The 20,201-nt window shown below is 40.7% G+C and overlaps 1 protein-coding gene and 1 pseudogene across 1 annotated transcript; one reads left to right on the plus strand and one right to left on the minus strand.

The window, feature by feature from the left end:
• Positions 1 to 3,515: 3,515 nt before the first annotated feature.
• Positions 3,516 to 4,494, minus strand: LOC112852587 (olfactory receptor-like protein OLF4; annotated as a pseudogene).
• A 13,268-nt stretch (positions 4,495 to 17,762) lies between these two features.
• Positions 17,763 to 18,740, plus strand: LOC112852327 (olfactory receptor 7A10-like). The gene has a single exon (XM_025915816.2). The coding sequence runs from the start codon at positions 17,763 to 17,765 to the stop codon at positions 18,729 to 18,731; it is 969 nt and encodes a 322-aa protein (XP_025771601.2). The 3' UTR covers positions 18,732 to 18,740.
• Positions 18,741 to 20,201: the final 1,461 nt, after the last annotated feature.

Raw genomic sequence — 20,201 nt, forward strand, 5'->3', positions numbered from 1 at the left:
TGCATCGGGCTCTATGCTGACAGCTCAGACCCTGGAGACTGCTTTGGACTCTGTGTCTTCCTCTTTCTCTGCCCCGCCCCCATTCATGATCTGTCTCTCTCTGTCCCTCAAAAATCAATAAACATTGAAAAAAAAGTAAAGAAAATCCTATAGACTCAATCCTTAAGAGCACACTCACAGTGATGAGCAATGAGTAATGTGTTGAATGGTTGAATCACTATATTGTACTGCACTATATTGTTTTGTGTGTTGATTTTCTGCCCCACACCAATAAACTTTATTGAATTGAAAAGTACACTTATGGTAGACCTTTTGCAGAGGTGGACCCAATTCACCACTTATCTCTGTATCCGTGTACTTTGCAATGTTACTGCGAAGCTCCTCCCATTGAGAGGTGGGGTCGATTTCTCCACTTTCGAATCTGGACTGAATTTAGTATTTTATTTGCCTTGGCTAAGAGTGTATGGTGAAAATGACAGTGTGTCTGAAGGGTCCTTGGTGTGTTTCTGCTGCGCTCTTGGAACCCTGTCTCTGCCATGGAAACAAGTCCAAGCTAGCCTGCTGTAAGAAGAGAAATCACGTGGAGCAGAGCCCTGTTGCTCTAATGAAAGCCAGCCTAGACCAGCCTATCACCAGCAAGCCCCCATATGTGAGAACACAGCCAAGATTAACAGAGCTCCTCCAGCTGACCCACAGCTGACCACCACCTCATGAGGAGACCAACAGAGACCAAAAGACAATACACACCCCCATGTGATGGATGGAGCTAGAATGTATTATGCTGACTGAAATAAGTCAGTAAGGACAAGAGTAAGATCATATGATTTCACTCCTGTGTGGATATTAAGAAACAAAACACATGAACATAAGGGAGAGGGAAGAGAGGCAAACAAACCAGAAGAGGCTCTTAATGATAGAGAACAAACTATGGGTTGACAGAGGGAGGTGGGTGAGAGATGGGCTAGATGGGTAATGGGTACTAAGGAGGGAACTTGTTGTGGTGAGCACTGGGTGTTGTATGTAAGTGATGAATCACTGAATTCTACTTCACTACATATTAACTAACTAAAACATATATTTAAAAAGCTAAAAAAGATAAAAGATAAAAAGATAAAAAGCTTCCGCACTGCAAAGGAAACAGTCAACAAAACTAAAAGGTAACCAACGGAATGGGAAAAGATATTTGCAAATGACATATCGGACAAAGGGCTAGTATCCAAAAGAGCTCACCAAACTCGACACCCGAAAAACAAATAACCCAGTGGATAAATGGTCACAAAACATGAATAGACACTTCTCTAAAGAAGACATCCAGATGGCCAACAGGCACATGAAAAGATGCTCAACGTCACTCCTCCTCAGGGAAATACAAACTAAAACCACACTGAGATACCATCTCATGCCAGTCAGAGTGCCTAAAATGAACAAACCAGGAGACTATAGATGCTGGTGAGGATGTGGAGAAACGGGAACCCTCTTGCACTGCCGGTGGGAATGCAAATTGGTGCAGCTGCTCTGGAAAACAGTGTGGAGGTTCCTCAAAAATTAAAAATAGATCTACCCTATGGCCCAGCAATAGCACTGCTAGGAATTTACCCAAGGGATACAGGAGTACTGATGCATAGGGGCACTTGTACCCCAATGTTTATAGCAGCATTTTCAACAATAGCCAAATGATGGAAAGAGCCTAAATGTCCATCAACTGATGAATGGATAAAGAAATTGTGGTTTATATACACAATGGAATCCTACTTGGCAGTGAGAAAGAATGAAATATGGCCTTTTGCAGCAACGTGGATGGAACTAGAGAGTGTGATGCTAAGTGAAATAAGTCATACAGAGAAAGACAGGTACCATATGTTTTCACTCTTATGTGGATCCTGAGAAACTTAACAGAAGACCGTGGGGGAGGGGAAGGAAAAACAAACAAAAGGTTAGAGAGGGAGGGAGCCAAAACATGAGAGACTCTTGAAAACTGAGAAACTGAGGGTTGATGGGGGGTGGGAGGGAGGGGAGTGTGGGTGATGGGCATTGAGGAGGGCACCTGTTGGGATGAGCCCTGGGTGTTGTATGGAAACCAATTTGACAATAAATTTCATATTTAAAAAAATGTTTAAAGCATTAGCTTAAAACATTTACTTTTGGCATGGCTTGTCATGCAGTAAGCATATAGCTTACTGACACAATAATCAATGTAAATAGTACTGAGAATATTAAGAATAACCTACTGCTGCTTCTTTTTTGACATTTGTTCTGATATTTGATGGGAGCATTCATAATGACCTGGTTAGTCAAATTAATTTTAGGTAACTGTATTAAAAAGGTACTATCACTGAGTTTCTCTTCCAGGTAGAGATTGGAAAGACCTGTATGTTTTTGCACGGATAACTTGTAGGACTCTCAGGCACAAGTCTCCATTCCCAGAACATCGCTGGGCATGAATTCAAGCTCTTGTCTGAGTCATCCTTTGATCATGAGGATTGAAGAGATTTCAGAGCATAAAAAAGTGAAAGAACGTAATGAGAGAGTGCATACACATATTGTTCACTCACTCTATCATTTTTAGGACATCATTTTTAAAGGGGGAGATATTAAGTTTAGGGCAATGGAAATCATAGTATTTGTAGGCAGCACTAGAAATTTTCAAATAGAAACAGCAGTATCATCCAATGAAATAGTATAAAATCTGCCACTAAATTCTTCGCTCCAATTAATAAATCCCTTTAAACATGGACACCAAATATCCCACACCTCAATAAGTAGTTATACATCATCAAAAACAGATTTTGTGCAATAAAATACAGCGTGATTGAAAGTTTTATGTCATCATTTTTTTCAGGTCTTCTCGGATAGTAACCCCATATTGGTCACTTGGTTTATGCAAATTTGTCTTTCTGTAGTTTACACTTGGAGCAGAGCATGTTTTTCATAAGGAATTTTTGCCTTACTATTCTGTGCCAGGGATACTGTGGATGCTGAGCTGATAAGAGAACAGGATCCTAACGAGGATCCCAAAACCCCACGACTAGTGACAAAACAAACTAGTATGTTAATGTCTACATTATCCGGAAGGGCATTTAAGGTAGAATCTATAAAGGAATGGCAGACACAGAGTGAAAAAAAAAAAAAAAAAAAACCCTGTGATCTCACAATTTCCTCTACAATAAAATTATATACATGGCCTCAGTTGCCAAATGTAGTTTATTCCATAAAACTAGGACCATTCATCACTATATGAGGCAAATGGGAATTTCCCAATTGTTCTGATTCAAGGTTGGGACTAACTTTGGAAACTAGGGAGAAAAAAAGGAAAAACTATTGGGTATCAGGAGCAGAGAGTTAACCACAGGGACTTATTTAAATTCAATAAAGCAGTTGAATGTTAGAAAAACTGAAACTCTAGGATATAAATAGAGGCATTAAGTTCTTCTTTCATGATCTGGTTAAAAAATCACAAATTCAGGCTATTAAGCATTAAGCCTGCAATGACTGGTACTTCTTAAGAAATGGCCTTTTTATGGCCTCCCTCTGAAAAATACATTTAGAGCCTCCTTTATGTCTCTGTTCCTCAGGCTGTAGATGAAGGGGTTCAGCATGGGCGTGACCACCGTGTACATCACCGAGGCTGTGGCACTTGAGTGTGAGCTCTGGGTAGCAGCAGAGCTAAGGTACACTCCCAGGCCAGTACAATAAAATAGAGAGACAACGGAGAGGTGAGACGCACAGGTGGAAAATGCTTTATACTTGCCCTGAGCTGATGAGATCCCACATATGGAGGAAACTATCTTAGAATAAGAGTAAAGGACCCCAGCCAGGGGAGCACCGCCCAACAGCACAGTTGTAAAACACGTTACCATGTCATTAAGAAAGGTGTCAGAACAGGCAAGTTGGATCATCTGACTGAGTTCACAGAAAAAGTGGGGGATTTCCATGCCTGTACAGAAGGACAGCTGCAACACCATTAAGGTTTGTAACAAGGAATTCAGGACACTCACGATCCAGGACACCAGAACCAGCAGCCCACAGAACTTGGGGTTCATGATAACTGTGTAGCACAGTGGGTGACAGATGGCTACAAAGCGGTCATATGCCATCACAGTCAGGAGGAAATTGTCCAAAACTACAAAGAGTATGAAAAAGTATATCTGCGTGATACAGCTTTCATAAGTTATGACCTTTCTCTGTGTTTGTATATTCGCCAGCATCTTGGGGACTGTGGTGGAAGTGACACAGATGTCTACAAAGGACAGGTTGGCGAGGAAGAAGTACATGGGCGTGTGGAGGTGGGAGTCAGAGTTTACAGCCAGGATGATGAGCAGATTCCCAAGTATGGTGACCAAGTACATGGACAGGAACAGCCCAAAGAGGAAGGGTTGCAATTCCGGTTCCTCTGAAAGTCCCAGAAGAAGAAATTCTGAACTTCGTGTATCGTTGCCTAGTTCCGTATGGTTGATGTGACTATCAAAATAAGAAGAACATGACACAATCATGCATTACTAACCTGGCTGGTACATTATTGTTTATATTCTGCACTCAAGAAATTAATTTTTTATATTTCTGTATGGAACATGATAAAAACACTAAAATGTGGGAATAGAAGGGCTTATCTCAACATCAAGCCATTAGTGAAAAACCCACACCAAGCATGATACTCAAGGGTGATACAGTGTGCATTTTTCTGTATGATCAGGAATAAGGAAAGGGTGCCCACTTTCACATCTTCTACTCAACATAACATTGCAAGTTCTGGCCAGAGCAGTTAAAGAAAGAAAAAGAAATAAAAGGTATCCAAACTGGAAAGAAAGAAAGAAATTTATGTATGTGGATGATGTGATCTTATATGTAGAAAATCCTAAAGATGCCACAAAAGGACTAATACCACTAATAAATCAATTCAGCCAAGTAACTGGATACAAAGCCAACCCTCAAGAACTCAACTGCATTTTTATATATGAAGAGTAAACAATCTGAAAACAAAATAAAATAATTCCATTTATGTGACAACAACACCCCGTGCTCATCCCAACAGGTGCCCTCCTCAACACCCATCACCCACCCTCCCCTCCCTCCCATCCCCCATCAACACTCAGTTTATTCTCAGTTTTTAAGAGTCTCTGATGGTTTGTCTCCCTCCCTCTCTGTAACTTTTTTTTCCCTTCCCCTCCCCCATAGTCTTCTGTTAAGTTTCTCAGTATCCACATAAGAGTGAAAACATATGGTATCTGTCTTTCTCTGTATGACTTATTTCACTTAGCATCACACTCTCCAGTTCCTTCCACGTTGCTACAAAAGGCCATATTTCATTCTTTCTCATTGCCACGTAGTACTCCATTGTGTATATAAACCACAATTTCTTTATCCATTTGTCAGTTGATGGACATTTAAGCTCTTTCCATAATTTGGCCATTGTTGAAAGTACTGCTCTAAACATTGGGGTACAAGTGCCCCTATGCATCAGCACTCCTGGATCCCTTGGGTAAATTCTTAGCAGTGATATTTCTGGGTCGTAGGGTAGATCTATTTTTAATTTTTTGAGGAACCTCCACACTGTTTTCCAGAGCGGCTGCACCAGTTTGCATTCCCACCATCAGTGGGAGTGCAAGAGGGTTCCCGTTTCTCCACATCCTCTCCAGCATCTATAGTCTCCTGATTTGTTCATTTTAGCCACTCTGACTGGCATGAGGTGATATCTCAGTGTGGTTTTAATTTGTATTTCCCTGAGGAGGAGTGACGTTGAGCATCTTTTCATGTGCCTGTTGGCCATCTGGATGTCTTCTTTAGAAAAGTGTCTATTCATGTCTTCTGCCCATTTCTTCACTGGGTTATTTGTTTTTCAGGTGTGGAGTTTGGTGAGTTCTTTATAGATTTGGGATACTAGCCCTTTGTGTGATATATCATTTTCAAACATCTTTTCCCATTCCATCGGTTGCCTTTTAGTTTTGTTGATTGTTTCCTTTGCAGTCTTCTGTAGTTCTTTAAAACTGTTTAGACCTCTCATTAAATTCTATTGCATGGATTAAAAAAAATTAATGTTTATTCATTTTTTGAGAGAGAGAGAGAGGGAGAGAGAGAGAGAGAGGAAGGCCAGAGACAGAGGGAGACATAGAATCAGAAGCAGGCTCCAGGCTCTGAGCCGTGTGCACAGAGCCTGATGCTTGGCATGAACCCAGGAATTGGGAGATCATGACCTGAACCAAAGATGGACACTCAACCAACTGAGACCCCCAGGGGCTCCCATTTCATGTATTTTTAGAAACATATAAACAATATGGCAAATTGAATACTTAAAATGTGATAGGAGGAGACAGGGAGTAAATGTGAAATGCTTCTTCTGTGGGTTGAAAACAGGTACCTGTTAGAGTATCTGCTTTTGGAGGAAAATCATTGAACATACCAGAATTTATAGATGAGTTTCCAGGGTTTTATGCCAATTCACCTTGGCAAGTGATCATATTTATAAAAGCAGAGCCACCGGGAACCCTGTGTGATTAGTTTACAATAATCCACATTCAGTATGCCATCTGTAGTTTCCCCTCACACAGTCCTAACCATAAATTAAGTGTGAAGATAACAGAAATCGCAGCTCCTGATGTTTCAGGCCTTGATGGTGTCAACCTTGGTGATTTTTCCCAGGGATGCATTATTACTTTTCTGTTAATATTTGGTAGGCGGCAGCACTGTCTTGTGATTTCCCTCAGCACCTCCTACCGTCATAGGCTCTTCACAGATCTCACGCACAATAAGGCTACTCTGCCTATTGCCACCTCCATCTTTTCTAATGCTGCATCCCAGAAATTAGCAGTGAGATCAGGATACACTTATGGACCTAACCTGTGCTGTGTGAGACAGAGTAAGACGAATGTCTCCTTATCACCTGATGCCAGAGTCCCCCACTTGGATTGTAGGCGATCATGGTAATTCCCTATTACCTGATACACAGTTTTCCAGCTAAAAGTTCACAGGTCTTTTCGAACACTAGTAGGCAGATAAACGTTCATGGAACGATATCTCAAATGCACAGACAAAAAGAAGCAGGGAAAGCAAGAAGAAAGGCAGAAAATAAAAACAAAGGAATAAGAAGAAAGCTTCTTTATAGCATTTGCCAATTTCCATGGTATAGTTGCTCTCGTACTGCCCAATATCAAGGCGCCAGTTTTGGTTCAGACCACAGTCCCCATGAACCATTATAAGCTAGCCAGCGCCATCATCTCAGAGCCTTTGGGTTGTGTTTGGAGGAAAATGTAAACATTGGTTGTCATTTTACAGCCTTCCATCAGGTGTAAATGGTCCCATCAATTGAGGATCTGGGTCAGTGAACAGTCTCAGGACTCATAGAGATTATGACCCCTTATTGTGGTGACTCAGGTCAATCTTGTCTTCATGATTATTAGAGGTGGATTTTTTTTTTTTTTTAGTTACACAAATCAGATGTGCCCTTGGTGAGCTGCCCATCAATTTTGTCTCTTGGAGACACCCTGATGAATTTGTCATTTCTAAAAATTCCTGTGGCCTCACCGATTTGGATGAAAATGATTAACTCTTACATGCACTATGAATAGCATACCTCAAATGGTGTTGGACTGCTGCTGACATGGCCTCTGGCAGTTCAGGAGGGGCTGAAGTCAGGACAAAGGCATTTCAATTTCAGCATGTCCATGGTAAGTCTGTCATATGGAGGGCAAGCTCTGTAGAGCTTGTGAGGGAAGACTTTAGGTGCTTCCCAAGGTAGTTCTCAATGGCCTTATGAATTTATGTCGTCTGAAACCTCAGTTTTGGTATACTTTGGGGTTGAGACATTGAATCACACAAGATAAACATATCACGATGCCCTGTCTCCTTGTATTTTGGATTCCTTCCTCTACGTCATATTAAACTATTTATGACACTGAAATTCCTTTTTTTTTTTTTTAAAGTTTATTCATTTACTTTGAGAGAGAGAAAGAAGTAGCTGGATTGGGATAGAAAGAGGGAGAGTGAGAAAATCCTAAGCAAGCTCCATATTGCCAGTGAAGAGCCCAATGTGGGGCTTGAACTCAGGAACATGGCCTCAGGTCAGATCATGACCTGAGCCGAAATCTAGAGTCAGATGCCTAACCAACTGAACCACCAGGAACCCCTGAAATTCTTTTAGAACACGTCACTCTTTTAAAATTCTTTTTTGTTAGGGTAAAGTCTATATAAAATTTATTATTTTGAACACTTTGAGATATACTTATGTGGCATTAAGTATTTTCTCTCTGTTGAGCAACCACCACCTCTATCAATCTCCAGAACTTTCTCATTGTCTCAAACTGAGCCTTTGTGCCCTTGAAATACTATATCCGCATTGCCCCTTAGCCCAGCCCGTCTCCCACCATCCTACCTTCTTTCTCTAAAACCGAGTACTCTAGATACCTCACGTAGATGTCATTGTGTGAAACTGGTCCTTTTGTGTCTGGCTTCTGACACTTAGCCTTGTGTTTGAGAGTTTCACCCATGTTGTAGACTATGCCAGAATTCCGTTCATTGTAAAGGCTGAATGCTGTCCCACTGTCTGCGTTCACGACACTTCGTTTATCTGTGAGTTTGTTGGTGGACATTTGGCTTGTCTCCACATTTTCATTACTGTGAATAATCTGTTATGAAAACTGGTGTAGAAATATGTGTTTTGCTCCCTGCTTTGCATTCTTTTGGGGTGTTTAAGTGGGTATATAAACAGAAGGAAAATTACTGCATCGAATGATAATTCTACATTTTATTCTCATCAGCAAAGCACAGCGGAGTTCCAGTTTCTTCACCTCCTCACCAACACTCATTTTCTGTTTTGGTTTTACAACAGCCATCCTAGTGTGTGTGGCGTGGTATCACGCTATGGTTTTTATTTGCGTTTCTGTAGTGATTAGTCATGTTGCGCATCTTTCATGTGCTAAGTAGCCATTGCTATAAATTCTTGAGTCCATTGCCTTTTTTTGTTTTTCAAAATTAGTTTTAGTTTTTTTGTAAATGTATTTTTTATTTTTTAACTTTGTTTATTCTGAGAGAAAGAGAGAGAGAGAGAGAGAGAGAGAGAGAGAGAGATCACACGAGCATGAGGAGGGGAGCGGCAGAGAGAGAGGGAGAGAGAATCCCAAGCAGGCTCCATGCAGTCAGTGCAGAGCCAGACGTGGGGCTCGAACTCACAAACTGTGAGATCATGGCCGAGCTGAAACCAAGAGTCAGACATTTAACCGACAGAAGCAACCAGGCTCCCCATTAGTTTTACTTTTTTAAAAATTTATTTAAAAGTTTTAATTCCTATGTAGTTAACATACAGCGTAATATCAGTTTCAGGTGTATAAGGTAGTGCTTCAACACCTCCATGACACACCCAGTGCTCATCACAGCAAATGCACCGCTTGATCCCCATCACCTATTCCCCCATCTCCTCCTTTCCCTTCTGGTAACCATAAGCTTCTCCTCTCTCTCTTTTCCTCTTGTACTCATTTGTTTTGTTTCTTTAATTCCGCATATGAGTGAGGTCATGTGGTATTTGTCTTTCTCTACCTGACTTATTTTGCCCAACGTTATACTCACTGACTCCATCCAAGTTGTTGCAAATGGGAAGGCATCATTCATTTTTATGGGTGACTAGTATTCCAATGTACGTCTATACCAGATCTTTATCCATTCATCTTATCAATGGACACGTAGGCTGCTTCCATTATTTGGCTACTGTAAGTGATAGTGCTAAAAACACAGAAGTGCATTTATCCCTTCGAATGAGTGTTTTGTATTTTGGGGGGTAATGACCCAGTAGTGTGATTACTGGATTGTAGGGTACCTCTGTTTTTTTTCTTCCAAGATTTTATTTAAGTTCAAATTAGTTACCATAGAGTACACTATTAGTTTCTGGAGTAGAATTTAGTGATTCGTTGTCTGCATAGACTACACGGTGCTCATTGCAACAAGTGCCTCCCTTAATGCCCATCCCCCATCTAGTCTCTCCCCCATCCACCTCTCTTCCAGCAACTCTCACTTTGTTCTCTGTGGTTCAGAGTCTCTTATGGTTTGCTGCTGTCTATGTTTTTATCTCATATTAGTTTTCTCTCCCTTTCCCTGTTTGTTCTGTTTCTTAAATTCCACATATAAATGATATCATATGAAATTTGTCTTTCTCTGACTTATTTTGTGTGGCACGATACATGCTAGTTCTATCCATGTCATTTCAAATGGCAAGATTTCATTCTTTATGACGGTGAAGCAACAAATGCCCTTCTATTTTTCACTTTTTGAGGAATCTTCATACCGTTTTCCACAGTGGCTGCAGCAGTTTGCATTCCCACCATCAGTGCAAGAGGTTCCCCTTTCTCCACATCCTCATGGGCAGTATTTTTTTTAAATATATATTGTAAAAGTTTGTATTATGGAAGTATTGATTCACTGTATTGTACACCTGAAACTAATATGACACTGTGTGTTAACTAACAGGTATTTAAATAAGTTTTGCCTTAAGAAAAAAGTTTAAAGAGAGAGAGCATGTAAGTGGGATAGAGGGGCGAGGGAGAGAGAGAATCCCAAGCAGGCTCCATGCACAGCACAGAGCCTGACACAGGGCTCGATCCAAGAATCCTGGGTCATGATCCAAGCCCAAATCTAGTGCAGATGTTCAACCGACTGAGATACCAATTTGCCCCAGCGCCACCTTTTTAAAATTGAGTTGGGTTTCTTTTTTCAAGAATTCTTGAAATTCTGGACACAGTTTGGATATTAATCTTTTATCAGGTGTGTGATTCAGCAATAGTTTCTCCATTTTGCGGTTGCCTTTTCATTTGGAAATAGTGCCCTTCACGCACAAATATTTTGATTTTGCTGATGTAATTGTTTCTCTAGCTGCCTGTGTCTTTGGTGTTATATCCAAGAAATCTTTGTCAAATCCAGAGTCACAAAGATGTATCTGTATGTTTTCTTCTAAGTGTTTATTTACAGTTTTATGTCTTATGTTTGTTTTTTATTTCTTTAATATAATTTATTGTCAGATTGGTTTCCATACAACACCCAGTTCTCATCCAAGTGCCCTCTTCAATGCCCATCACCCACTTTCCCCTCTCCTCTACCTCCCATCAACCCTCAGTCCATTCTCATATCCAGGTCTCTTATGGTTTGCCTCCCTCCCTTTCTGTAACTTTTTTTTCCCTTCCCCTCCCCCATGGTCTTCTGTCAAGTTTCTCAAGATCTTATGGTTAGATCTGTGACCCATTAGGAGTCATGTTTGTAGATGTGGAAAGAAGGGTCACCTTCCTCATTTTGCACGTGGATATCCAGTTTTCCATCACATTTGCTTCAAAGGACTGCCTATGTACCATTGAAATATGCTGCAGTCTTGTCAAAAGTCATTTAGTAGTATGTATGAGGACTTATTTCTGGGCTCCCTCTTATTTCATTGAGTTATATATCTATTTTTCTTGTTGTTGTGAAAGCTGGTCATTTAAAAATTAAAATGTGGTAACTCCTCTGAGTATTATATTTTCCTCCTTACCCAACCATTATTTTTATTGACGTATACTTTACAGAGCTATATGAATTTCAGATGCACAATGTAATGCATCAGCAATTCTATATACTGCTCAGTGCTCATGGGGATAAGTGTACCCTTAATTCCCTTTATCTATCTCACCCAACCATAGCCACCTTTTCTCTGACAACCACCAGTTTGTTCTCCGTGTTAAAAGTCTGGTTTTTTGTTTCTTCTTTTTTCCATGTTTGTTCATTTGTTTCGTTTCTTACATTCCACACAGGAGTGAAATCAAATGGTGTTTGTCTTTCTCTGACGGACTCATTTGCCTGAGCACCATACCCTCTAGGTCCTTCCACGTCGCAAACTTACATAATGTTTATTACTTTTTTGTTCTTCGATGGGGTTCATTGACTCCCTATTTTTCCATCTACACTTTTCTTAGGGTATTGTAGTAGCAACAGTCTCTGCCTAACATTGTTGCAGGATGAGTTTTTCACAGGGAGAGCTTGGTCCTGGACATCCCGTCATGAGATCTGCACTGACTTGCAGCTATTTTCCTAAATACGTGTCAAGCTGAGAGCCAAAATATCAGCATCTCTGCTCTCTGAATGCTGTCTAACGGCTCAGGGTAATTTTTGAATTGTCATTCTTGTCTTCTGATTGTTGGTAGCGAGTGTGAAGTATTTCCCTCATTGGCTGCCGGATTTCATCTTGGAGTGCCCTTACCACCTTCACCCACATGAAGACTCGGGACAATTAGTGGCTTGTTTGTGCAGCCTTCACCCATCTCTTCTGGAAGAGGTGACTATGTTGGTCTTCTCTTCATCAGGTGTCAGGGCCTCTTCAACTTAGCACATTCATTTATCTTTTTTTCTCACTCTGTTGAGACTGTGAGCTCCTCAAGAGAAGAGACCATTTCTTACAACTTTCATCCTTCCCAGGATGTAGTTTAGTGCCTAGTGTAAAGCAACTGCTAACGAAGGGTTAGTAAGACGCTTAAGGAAGCAAATGGTTGAGTGATATTAAACAGACATTGCCCACAATGAAGGAGAAAGGAGAAGTAGGAGAAAAGGAGAGACACTGTGGAGGCTGGGAGTTCCATGATTGTGAGCCAACAGAATGTGCACAGATGGGAGAAAGAAAAGAGTCAAGGAACACAGAATTTCTGAATAAAGAATTGTATACTTATGACGGGGTGCTCTGACTTATTGGCGAGAATGTCTAAAGACAGTGGATCTCCTTTTGAGATAAGAGAGTTTAATGGCATAAGAGACATTCAGGGAATTCCAGGCTGTGTTCCAACACTGGGATGAGTTTGCATTCTGTTTTTCTCTCCTAGCTCCAGAGACCCTAGGCTCATAAGGGAAAGAGAGACAAAATATTATTTCTTTAATGAGACTCATGGGAGTTTATTCCCTGCAGGTACAGAAATTGAAAATGCCTTTGCCGCACCCAGGAAGCCGACTCCTGTAATCTCTGATGATATGAGCACATAGCCGTGTTCTAGAGCCTTCACGAGTGGGGCCATGTCTCTTCCCTTCCTGGGGACATAACTTCCAACCACGTCACTCATCCATGGGAGAGACTGGGTCATTGATCTCCCGCTGTTCTGTGCTAACATCTGGGTGAGTCAGGGCATCTTTAGAAGGACTGCATAAATGTGTTATGGTGGGAGGGACCCCTTGTATCTGTAGTTACTTTGGGGACATCAACAGGGACAATAAGTTAAGGAGAATTTTGATGCCAAGTCCTGCCCATTAAGGCTTTGATTCTGGAGGGCAACTCTGGATACACTAGACCATCTCTCCCTGATCTGTCTCCTCCGTAACACATGTCCTCCCCCTAACGTTGTCTCTTTATTTTATTTGTAATTGTTTTCATGAAAGACCACTCTTTGACAGGAGTCAGTGAAGGCTTTGCATAGAAGCTTATAGGTGCTGAGCCTTAAAGGGGTGTTGGGGATTTTTCATGGAGACAAGGGATGTGAGAAGTCCAGGAAGAAAGAGCAGAGAAGGAAATTTAGAGATTAAGTAGAGTGGGAGTTGTGCTGCTGGAATTAGAAATACTTCTTACTGTCTAACCAACAGTCAGGAGCAGGTCTGCAAAGTGAACCCAAATGAACCTGGCTGGGTAGGCAATAGTCAGATTAAGAGACAATCTTACATTTTGGCTAGAAGATCGAAATTGAAATCTGAAATTGTGACGTGTAAGTGCCGCTTTTATGTCAGGGGACAGCTATGACAAGGTCTTGTCTATGGAAAAACGACCCAGGTTATTGTGAGGAAGAAACTATTGCTGCATTCAGAGTGGGAGAGTGTTATTGAGGGATAGAAACAGCACCAGGCACAGAATGGGTCTCGGAGGGGTGGAAATCGTGAATCCAGAAATTCAGATGAATTTTTTCATTCATTCTTAAGTGTTTACTAGAAACAATGCAGATACCGTATAGTCATTATTTCATTGAAAAATTTCAAAAACTGTATGTGGTATGATTATTCAATGTTACTGATGTGAAGAGTTACTGACAGCAGTGACACTGGTCATTTGGGCACATACCAGACTCTTTGGGACAATCTCAGAACACGGCGTTTCCAAAGATTTTTTAAATTCAATAATAATTTTAACTTTAATTGGCTTTCGTATTTGAACAGTGGTACATTTACAAAACAAACTTGCTGTGATTTTTCAGACGGTTCTCATAAGCTCCTTTCCAGTTTCTCCTGTTATGAGCACATCCTCTCTCTTACACATGTTACTTTTAATCGTCCTATCTGTTGACCTTCCACATGCAGTGACTTTTTCCTCAGTCTCCTTTGTTCTTGAAGCAATTGATAGTGCTAAGAGTACTGGTCAGGCATTCCGTAAGTCTTTTGGACTTGCCTTATTATTCTTTCTTTTCATGAGAAGACTGGGACGTGGATGTTGGACAAGAATACTAGAGAGGGAAAGAGGCATGTTCATTTCCTGACATCAAGGGTACACACTATCAGCATGACTATTTCTCATTGGTGTTGATATCAATGTCCTGGATGACACGGGATTTGTCAGATTTGCCTTTCCCCTTTCTTTCCATCCTGTACTCCTGTAGGAAATTTCTACACACAACCCCATCTTTAGGTAGTGGTAGTTATCGCACACCTCCTTAAGTGTAGAATATTTCTGTAAATCATTGGGTTTCTTCTACACTCGAGATTGTGTCTTCCATATTTTTTCAATTATTTACATTATATACTCTGTGTTATAACCCAATACTACTTTATTTTGTTGCTCAGATTGTTGCAGCTGTGGCAATGGAGAGCTCCTTCAGTTACTGACATGTCCCTTTGGCATGTCTCCATCATTCTTGGCTTTTGGAGGGTAGCATTTCATTACTGTCTTACAGGAAAAGATGCTTCAGCTTTACCTTCAGCTTACTGTACTTTCCTGCAGAGCTCTACAATCAGTCATTTCTGCAAGGAGCCCTGTTTTATTTTGTTGGACCATGGGATGAGATTCAAGAGATTAGTACCTGCTGTGCTTGTTGCTACCAGGGTCTCTATATCCCCTCAACTGACCTGGCAAAGACACATGAGGGTTTACGACTTTGTGTATATGTAGACATCCATACATGTGTCTATATGTAACCCTCTGTATTTTTATATAAGCTGAAGCCAGTTCACACTGATGGCTCCAAAACTAGTTTATCACCAAAGGATCATAAGAGCTACACCACCTTGCTTACATGTAAAATGACACAACAAATGTGATACCTCATTCCCACCATTTACTATCCATTTCCTTATATGTTCAATTTCAGTTCACATGTGCAGGAGTATCAGCATTGCTAACAATAACTTCTGGATACACTTTAACAAGGATGGTGCTGGAGACCCATGGGGGAGGGGAAGGAAAAAAAAAAGAGGTTAGAGTGGGAGAGAGCCAAAGCATAAGAGACTCTTAAAAACTGAGAACAAACTGAGGGTTGATGGGGGGTGGGAGGGAGGGGAGGGTGGGTGATGGGTATTGAGGAGGGCACCTTTGGGGATGAGCACTGGGTGTTGTATGGAAACCAATTTGACAATAAATTTCATATGTTAAAAAAAAAGAACAAGTATGGTGCAGCACCTGTGTGCAATTTCTTTCAAGTCCAGTTTTACACCCTTCTCTTTTCCCAGATCTTGCCTTTCTTCACATTTTTTTGCTTCACATTTTTTGTTTCACTGAGAATGTGTCATGCAATTGTAATACAGGTAGATTGTTTATTTTCACTTGGTGCACTCCATTCTAGGATTCCATCGGCCCCCTGAGTTTTATGTTTGCATTGACTTATATTCCGCAACTTTACTGAATTCGTTTATTACTCTAACAGTTTTTCTTGTTTTTAATGTCTTTTTTTAGTAACACCACCTTTTGTGAAGAGGAATCATATTGGTTCTCCATTCTGATTTTGATGCCTTTTATTGCCTTCTTTCCTTTCTTTTCTTTTTTCTTTTGTTGGCTAGTTGCTCTGTCTGGAACAGGCAATGCCACGTTGCGTAAAAGGTATGAAAACAAACATGCTCGTCTTGCCTTATCTTAGGGGTCGCTCTCAGTGTTTCGCTATTGAGAATGATTTTAGAGGTGGGTTTTCATATGACCTATTTTGTGTTGTGGAAGCTTCCTTCCATTCTTAGTTTTTGAATGCTGTTACTATTAAGGAGCACTCCACTTTGTACCATTTTATTTACCGTCAGTTGATATAATCATGTGCTTTTGCCCTTCATTCTGTTAATGTGTTGTACTACACTGAAGGAGAGTTATTAATTAAACCATCCTTGCCTTCCAAGTATAAATCCCACTTGGTCATGATGCAAAATCCTTTTCTACACTATGATCAAAAGCCTGCTATGCTTAAGTAAGTTCTCATCAATATTTCATGGGAATATTGCTCTGTCGTCTTCTTTTCTTCCAATGGCTTTTCATGGCTTTGGTATCAGTGCAATGCTGACCTGATAGAATAAAGTACGAAATATTTCCCTTTGAAGACTTTGAGAAAGACTGGTGTTAATTCTTTTAATTCTGTGTGGTTCTAGAGGTCCTTAGCCATGGCCAGTACACTGGAATGCCTACATTACAAAATGCAATTCTCCTAGGAGAAAGGAGCTCTTTGACTTATGGTGTAGCCTGGCCTCTGCTTTCTAAAAAGATGTGCTTCAGCTACAAGAGTATACGGTACCACAATAATGGAGAACTCTGTCTCTCTCCCTACCCACACTCGTGTGTGTGTGTGTGTGTGTGTGTGTGTGTATGTAGATGTGTGTGTAGTGCAAAGAAAATTTATTAGTGAAGTACACACCCATAAAGCATTTATAGAAAGATGAAGCTGTCTTATGCAATAGAAAATGCAGAAATTAGACCAACTGGGCCCAGAGTAAAGGTAGAGAGAAAGACAGAGAATTATGCAGGAATGAATTATGTTCCATTTGTATACATTACATAAAATGTATCCTGTTGTAGACAGACATCATATATAACATATACATATAAAAATGATGGTGAACTGTGGTGTCCATTGCCTTAGAATGTTTCCACAGATGCAGAAGGCTTTGAGCTCTTCTCTCTGTTATTTGCATCCAACTCCTACTCCTGTTGTGTTACCTGCTCTTCTCACAACATTCTCTTTGATGTTGCCTGATGTTTTCATGTGAGCTCTTGATTCAAGTTCTTTCCACATGCGATTTCTCTGCCTTAAGTGTTTTGTTCAAAGATATCTGCACGGTTCATCTATTTCTTAGTTTTCCAGCTCAGAATCTCCTGATCGCACATGATACAAAGGCAGGTTTCCTTCCACTTAGGACAACGTTGTCCTGAATTATTTTACCTGTTAGTTTAACCACCACTTGAAACGTCATTTATTACTTTATTAATATTCTATTCCTCCCTGTGAGACACACACATCTTAGACTCAGTCTTGTTAAGGTAAAACACACATCACTACTTTTTGCTATGCTTTCAACAACACTTGTCACAATATAATTTGTAAATTTTGTTGGGTCAAAAAAAAAAGGTCTCAGGAAATTTATGGAGAAGAACATTGCTTTGAACAATTGTTTTGATTCAGCACAAGAATTGCAAACAGTTTCAGACTCATGGAAAACATGGAACATTCAGATTCTCTGAAATTTTCTGGTACCTATTCAAGAATGGTAGGGAATTTATAATAATTAATGAGTGAAGTATGTTGAAAACACAGCATTTCTTTCAATTCTGTGATCACTGCCTGTGCCTTTACAATGCTCTTGTCTCTGTTCCAGCTGTTTTCACCAGACACATGGAAGGAAGAAATCAAACCTGTGTGACAGAATTTATCCTCTTGGGACTCTCAGATGAGGGGGATCTGCAGTCACTGCTCTTTTGGGTGTTCCTGTCCATGTACCTGGTCACCTTCACTGGGAACCTGCTCATGATCCTGGCCATTATCACAGACTCCCGCCTCCACACACCCATGTACTTCTTCCTCTCCAACCTGTGCTTTTCAGACATCTGTTTCACCTCCACCACCGTCCCAAAGATGCTGCTGAACATGCAGACGCAGAGCAAAGTGATCTCCTACAAAGGTTGTCTCAGTCAGATGTACTTTTTCATGCTTTTTGGAGTATTAGACACCTTCCTCTTGACCGTGATGGCCTATGACCGGTTTGTGGCCATCTGTCACCCACTGCACTACATGGTCATCATGAATTCCAAGTTCTGTGGCATCCTGCTCCTGGGATCCTGGGTATTGAGTATTTTTAACTCTCTATTACATGACTTACTGATTTTGCGACTCTCTTTTTGCACAGATCTGGAAATCCTTCACTTTGTCTGTGAACTTAATCAGGTGATCCAACTTGCTTGCTCTGAAACCTTCCTCAATGACCTGATGATCTATCTCACAAGTGGACTTCTGGGTGTTGTTCCACTCACTGGCATCCTGTTCTCTTACTCTAGAATTGTCACTTCCATTTTGAGAATTTCATCAGTGAGGGGCAAGTATAAAGCATTTTCCACGTGTGGGTCTCACCTCTCAGTGGTCTCTTTGTTCTATGGTACAAGCCTTGGGGTGTATCTGAGTTCTGCTGCTGCACAAAACTCCAGGACAAGTGCCATAGCCTCAGTCATGTACACAGTGGTGACACCCATGCTGAACCCCTTCCTCTACGGCCTGAGGAACAGAGACATCAAGCAAGCCCTGGGAAAGCCCTTTAGCAGAGGGACGTTCTCAGCACATAAGATTCTTTGTTTCAGGATAAAGACTTGAGTAACAGGGGTCCAAACCCTAGAAAACCTAGATCATGATATTTGTGTCAGTTCATAGATTGACAAACTGCAGTTTATCTTTTTACAGTATTTGATTGATAGAAGTTTTTCATACATTACGAGCAACTATTTCTTCTGTCATTTTTAGTGTTTATTTATTTATTTTGAGAAAGAGAGGAGGAATGGGTGTGGAGGGACAGAGAGGTTGAGGGAATATCCTAAGCCACGTCTATCCTATCAGCACAGAGCCTGAAGTGGGGCTCAATGCCACAAATTGTAAGAACTTGACCTGAACCAAATCAAGAGTTGGACACTTAACTGACTGAGCCACCCACGCACCCTGCCATAAAATATTTCATAAAGGAAATTCGGTGCATATTAAATGACAGGAAAAGACAAAGGAATGAGGGTATGATGTTATTCCTGCCAGGGGAAGGCATCTACCCCCTTAGATTATCTGCTTTAGGAAAAAGGAAATTTGTTATACCCAAGTCATACCAAGTATGAAGGTTTATGTTAACCACTCTAGGAAAAGGTCATATCTGGAACTGGAATCAACATGAAATTAAGTCTATAACAACTCATATTTAGTCTCCAAGATCTAATTTTCTTCAACACAGTTGAAAACAGAAGTTCATTGAAGATAAAAATAGAAATCACAACCCATGATTCTTCAATTACTTTGTCACTGATCTATGTGATTCCCCTCGGCAGGCATTACTGGCTTTCTTCTAATGTTTTGATAGGCGGGACCATCCTCAGGATATATCCCTTGTCAGTTCCTACCATAATAGTCCTCATTTATAGATCACAAAAGCAAGGTGGGTATTCTGTCTGTCAGTGGCCAACTTTGTCATTTCTAAACATGCATCTCAGAAAGTGGGTATGAATAACAGAATAAATCTGTGGACTTGCCATGGTCTTTGTGAGACAGAGTAAGTGAACTCCTTCATTCACCACGCAACCTTTATGCCACCACTTTGATTGGGAAGCTGCAATGGCATTTTGCTTTAGTGTTAGAGCCAGAATCCAGTTTTCAAAAAAAAAAAATGATCTTAGTATTTTCCTTTTTACCCCGTTCACTCTTTTCCAGGTAGAAGGCCACAGGTCTTTTGAATTCTAGCATTTTGGTCAATGTTAACTCTTGCTAAGAAAAAAAAGAGAGAGAATGCACAGAAGGGAGGGAGAAACAAAGGAGTGATGCAAGAAGGGCATAAAGAAAAATAGAAAGAATGAAAGAATGAGAAACAAGTGGAAGCCAATTTCTATGGAATAAATAGTCCCTCTATGACCATTAAGTGAACAATGTGCTGTCACTAAGGCAGGAACAGAATGGCATTACAGCTGGCACTCATGAAACATTAGGAACCTGCTGGTTCACGTCACTGCCTTTGGGTAAGGTTAGGAGGAAAATGTTGATCATAATCCATGGCGGTTTTATAGTCCATCCTCAACAGGGGTGGGACCTGGG

The sequence above is a fragment of the Puma concolor genome, chromosome A2, assembly GCF_028749965.1.
Source record: "Puma concolor isolate L17-30 chromosome A2, mPumCon1.1.hap2, whole genome shotgun sequence".
In the NCBI taxonomy this organism is placed as follows: domain Eukaryota; kingdom Metazoa; phylum Chordata; class Mammalia; order Carnivora; family Felidae; genus Puma; species Puma concolor.

Bases quoted from the DNA above. Each gene is read 5' to 3' on its own strand.
- LOC112852327 (XM_025915816.2), top strand. From the start codon at position 17,763: ATGGAAGGAAGAAATCAAACCTGTGTGACAGAATTTATCCTCTTGGGA.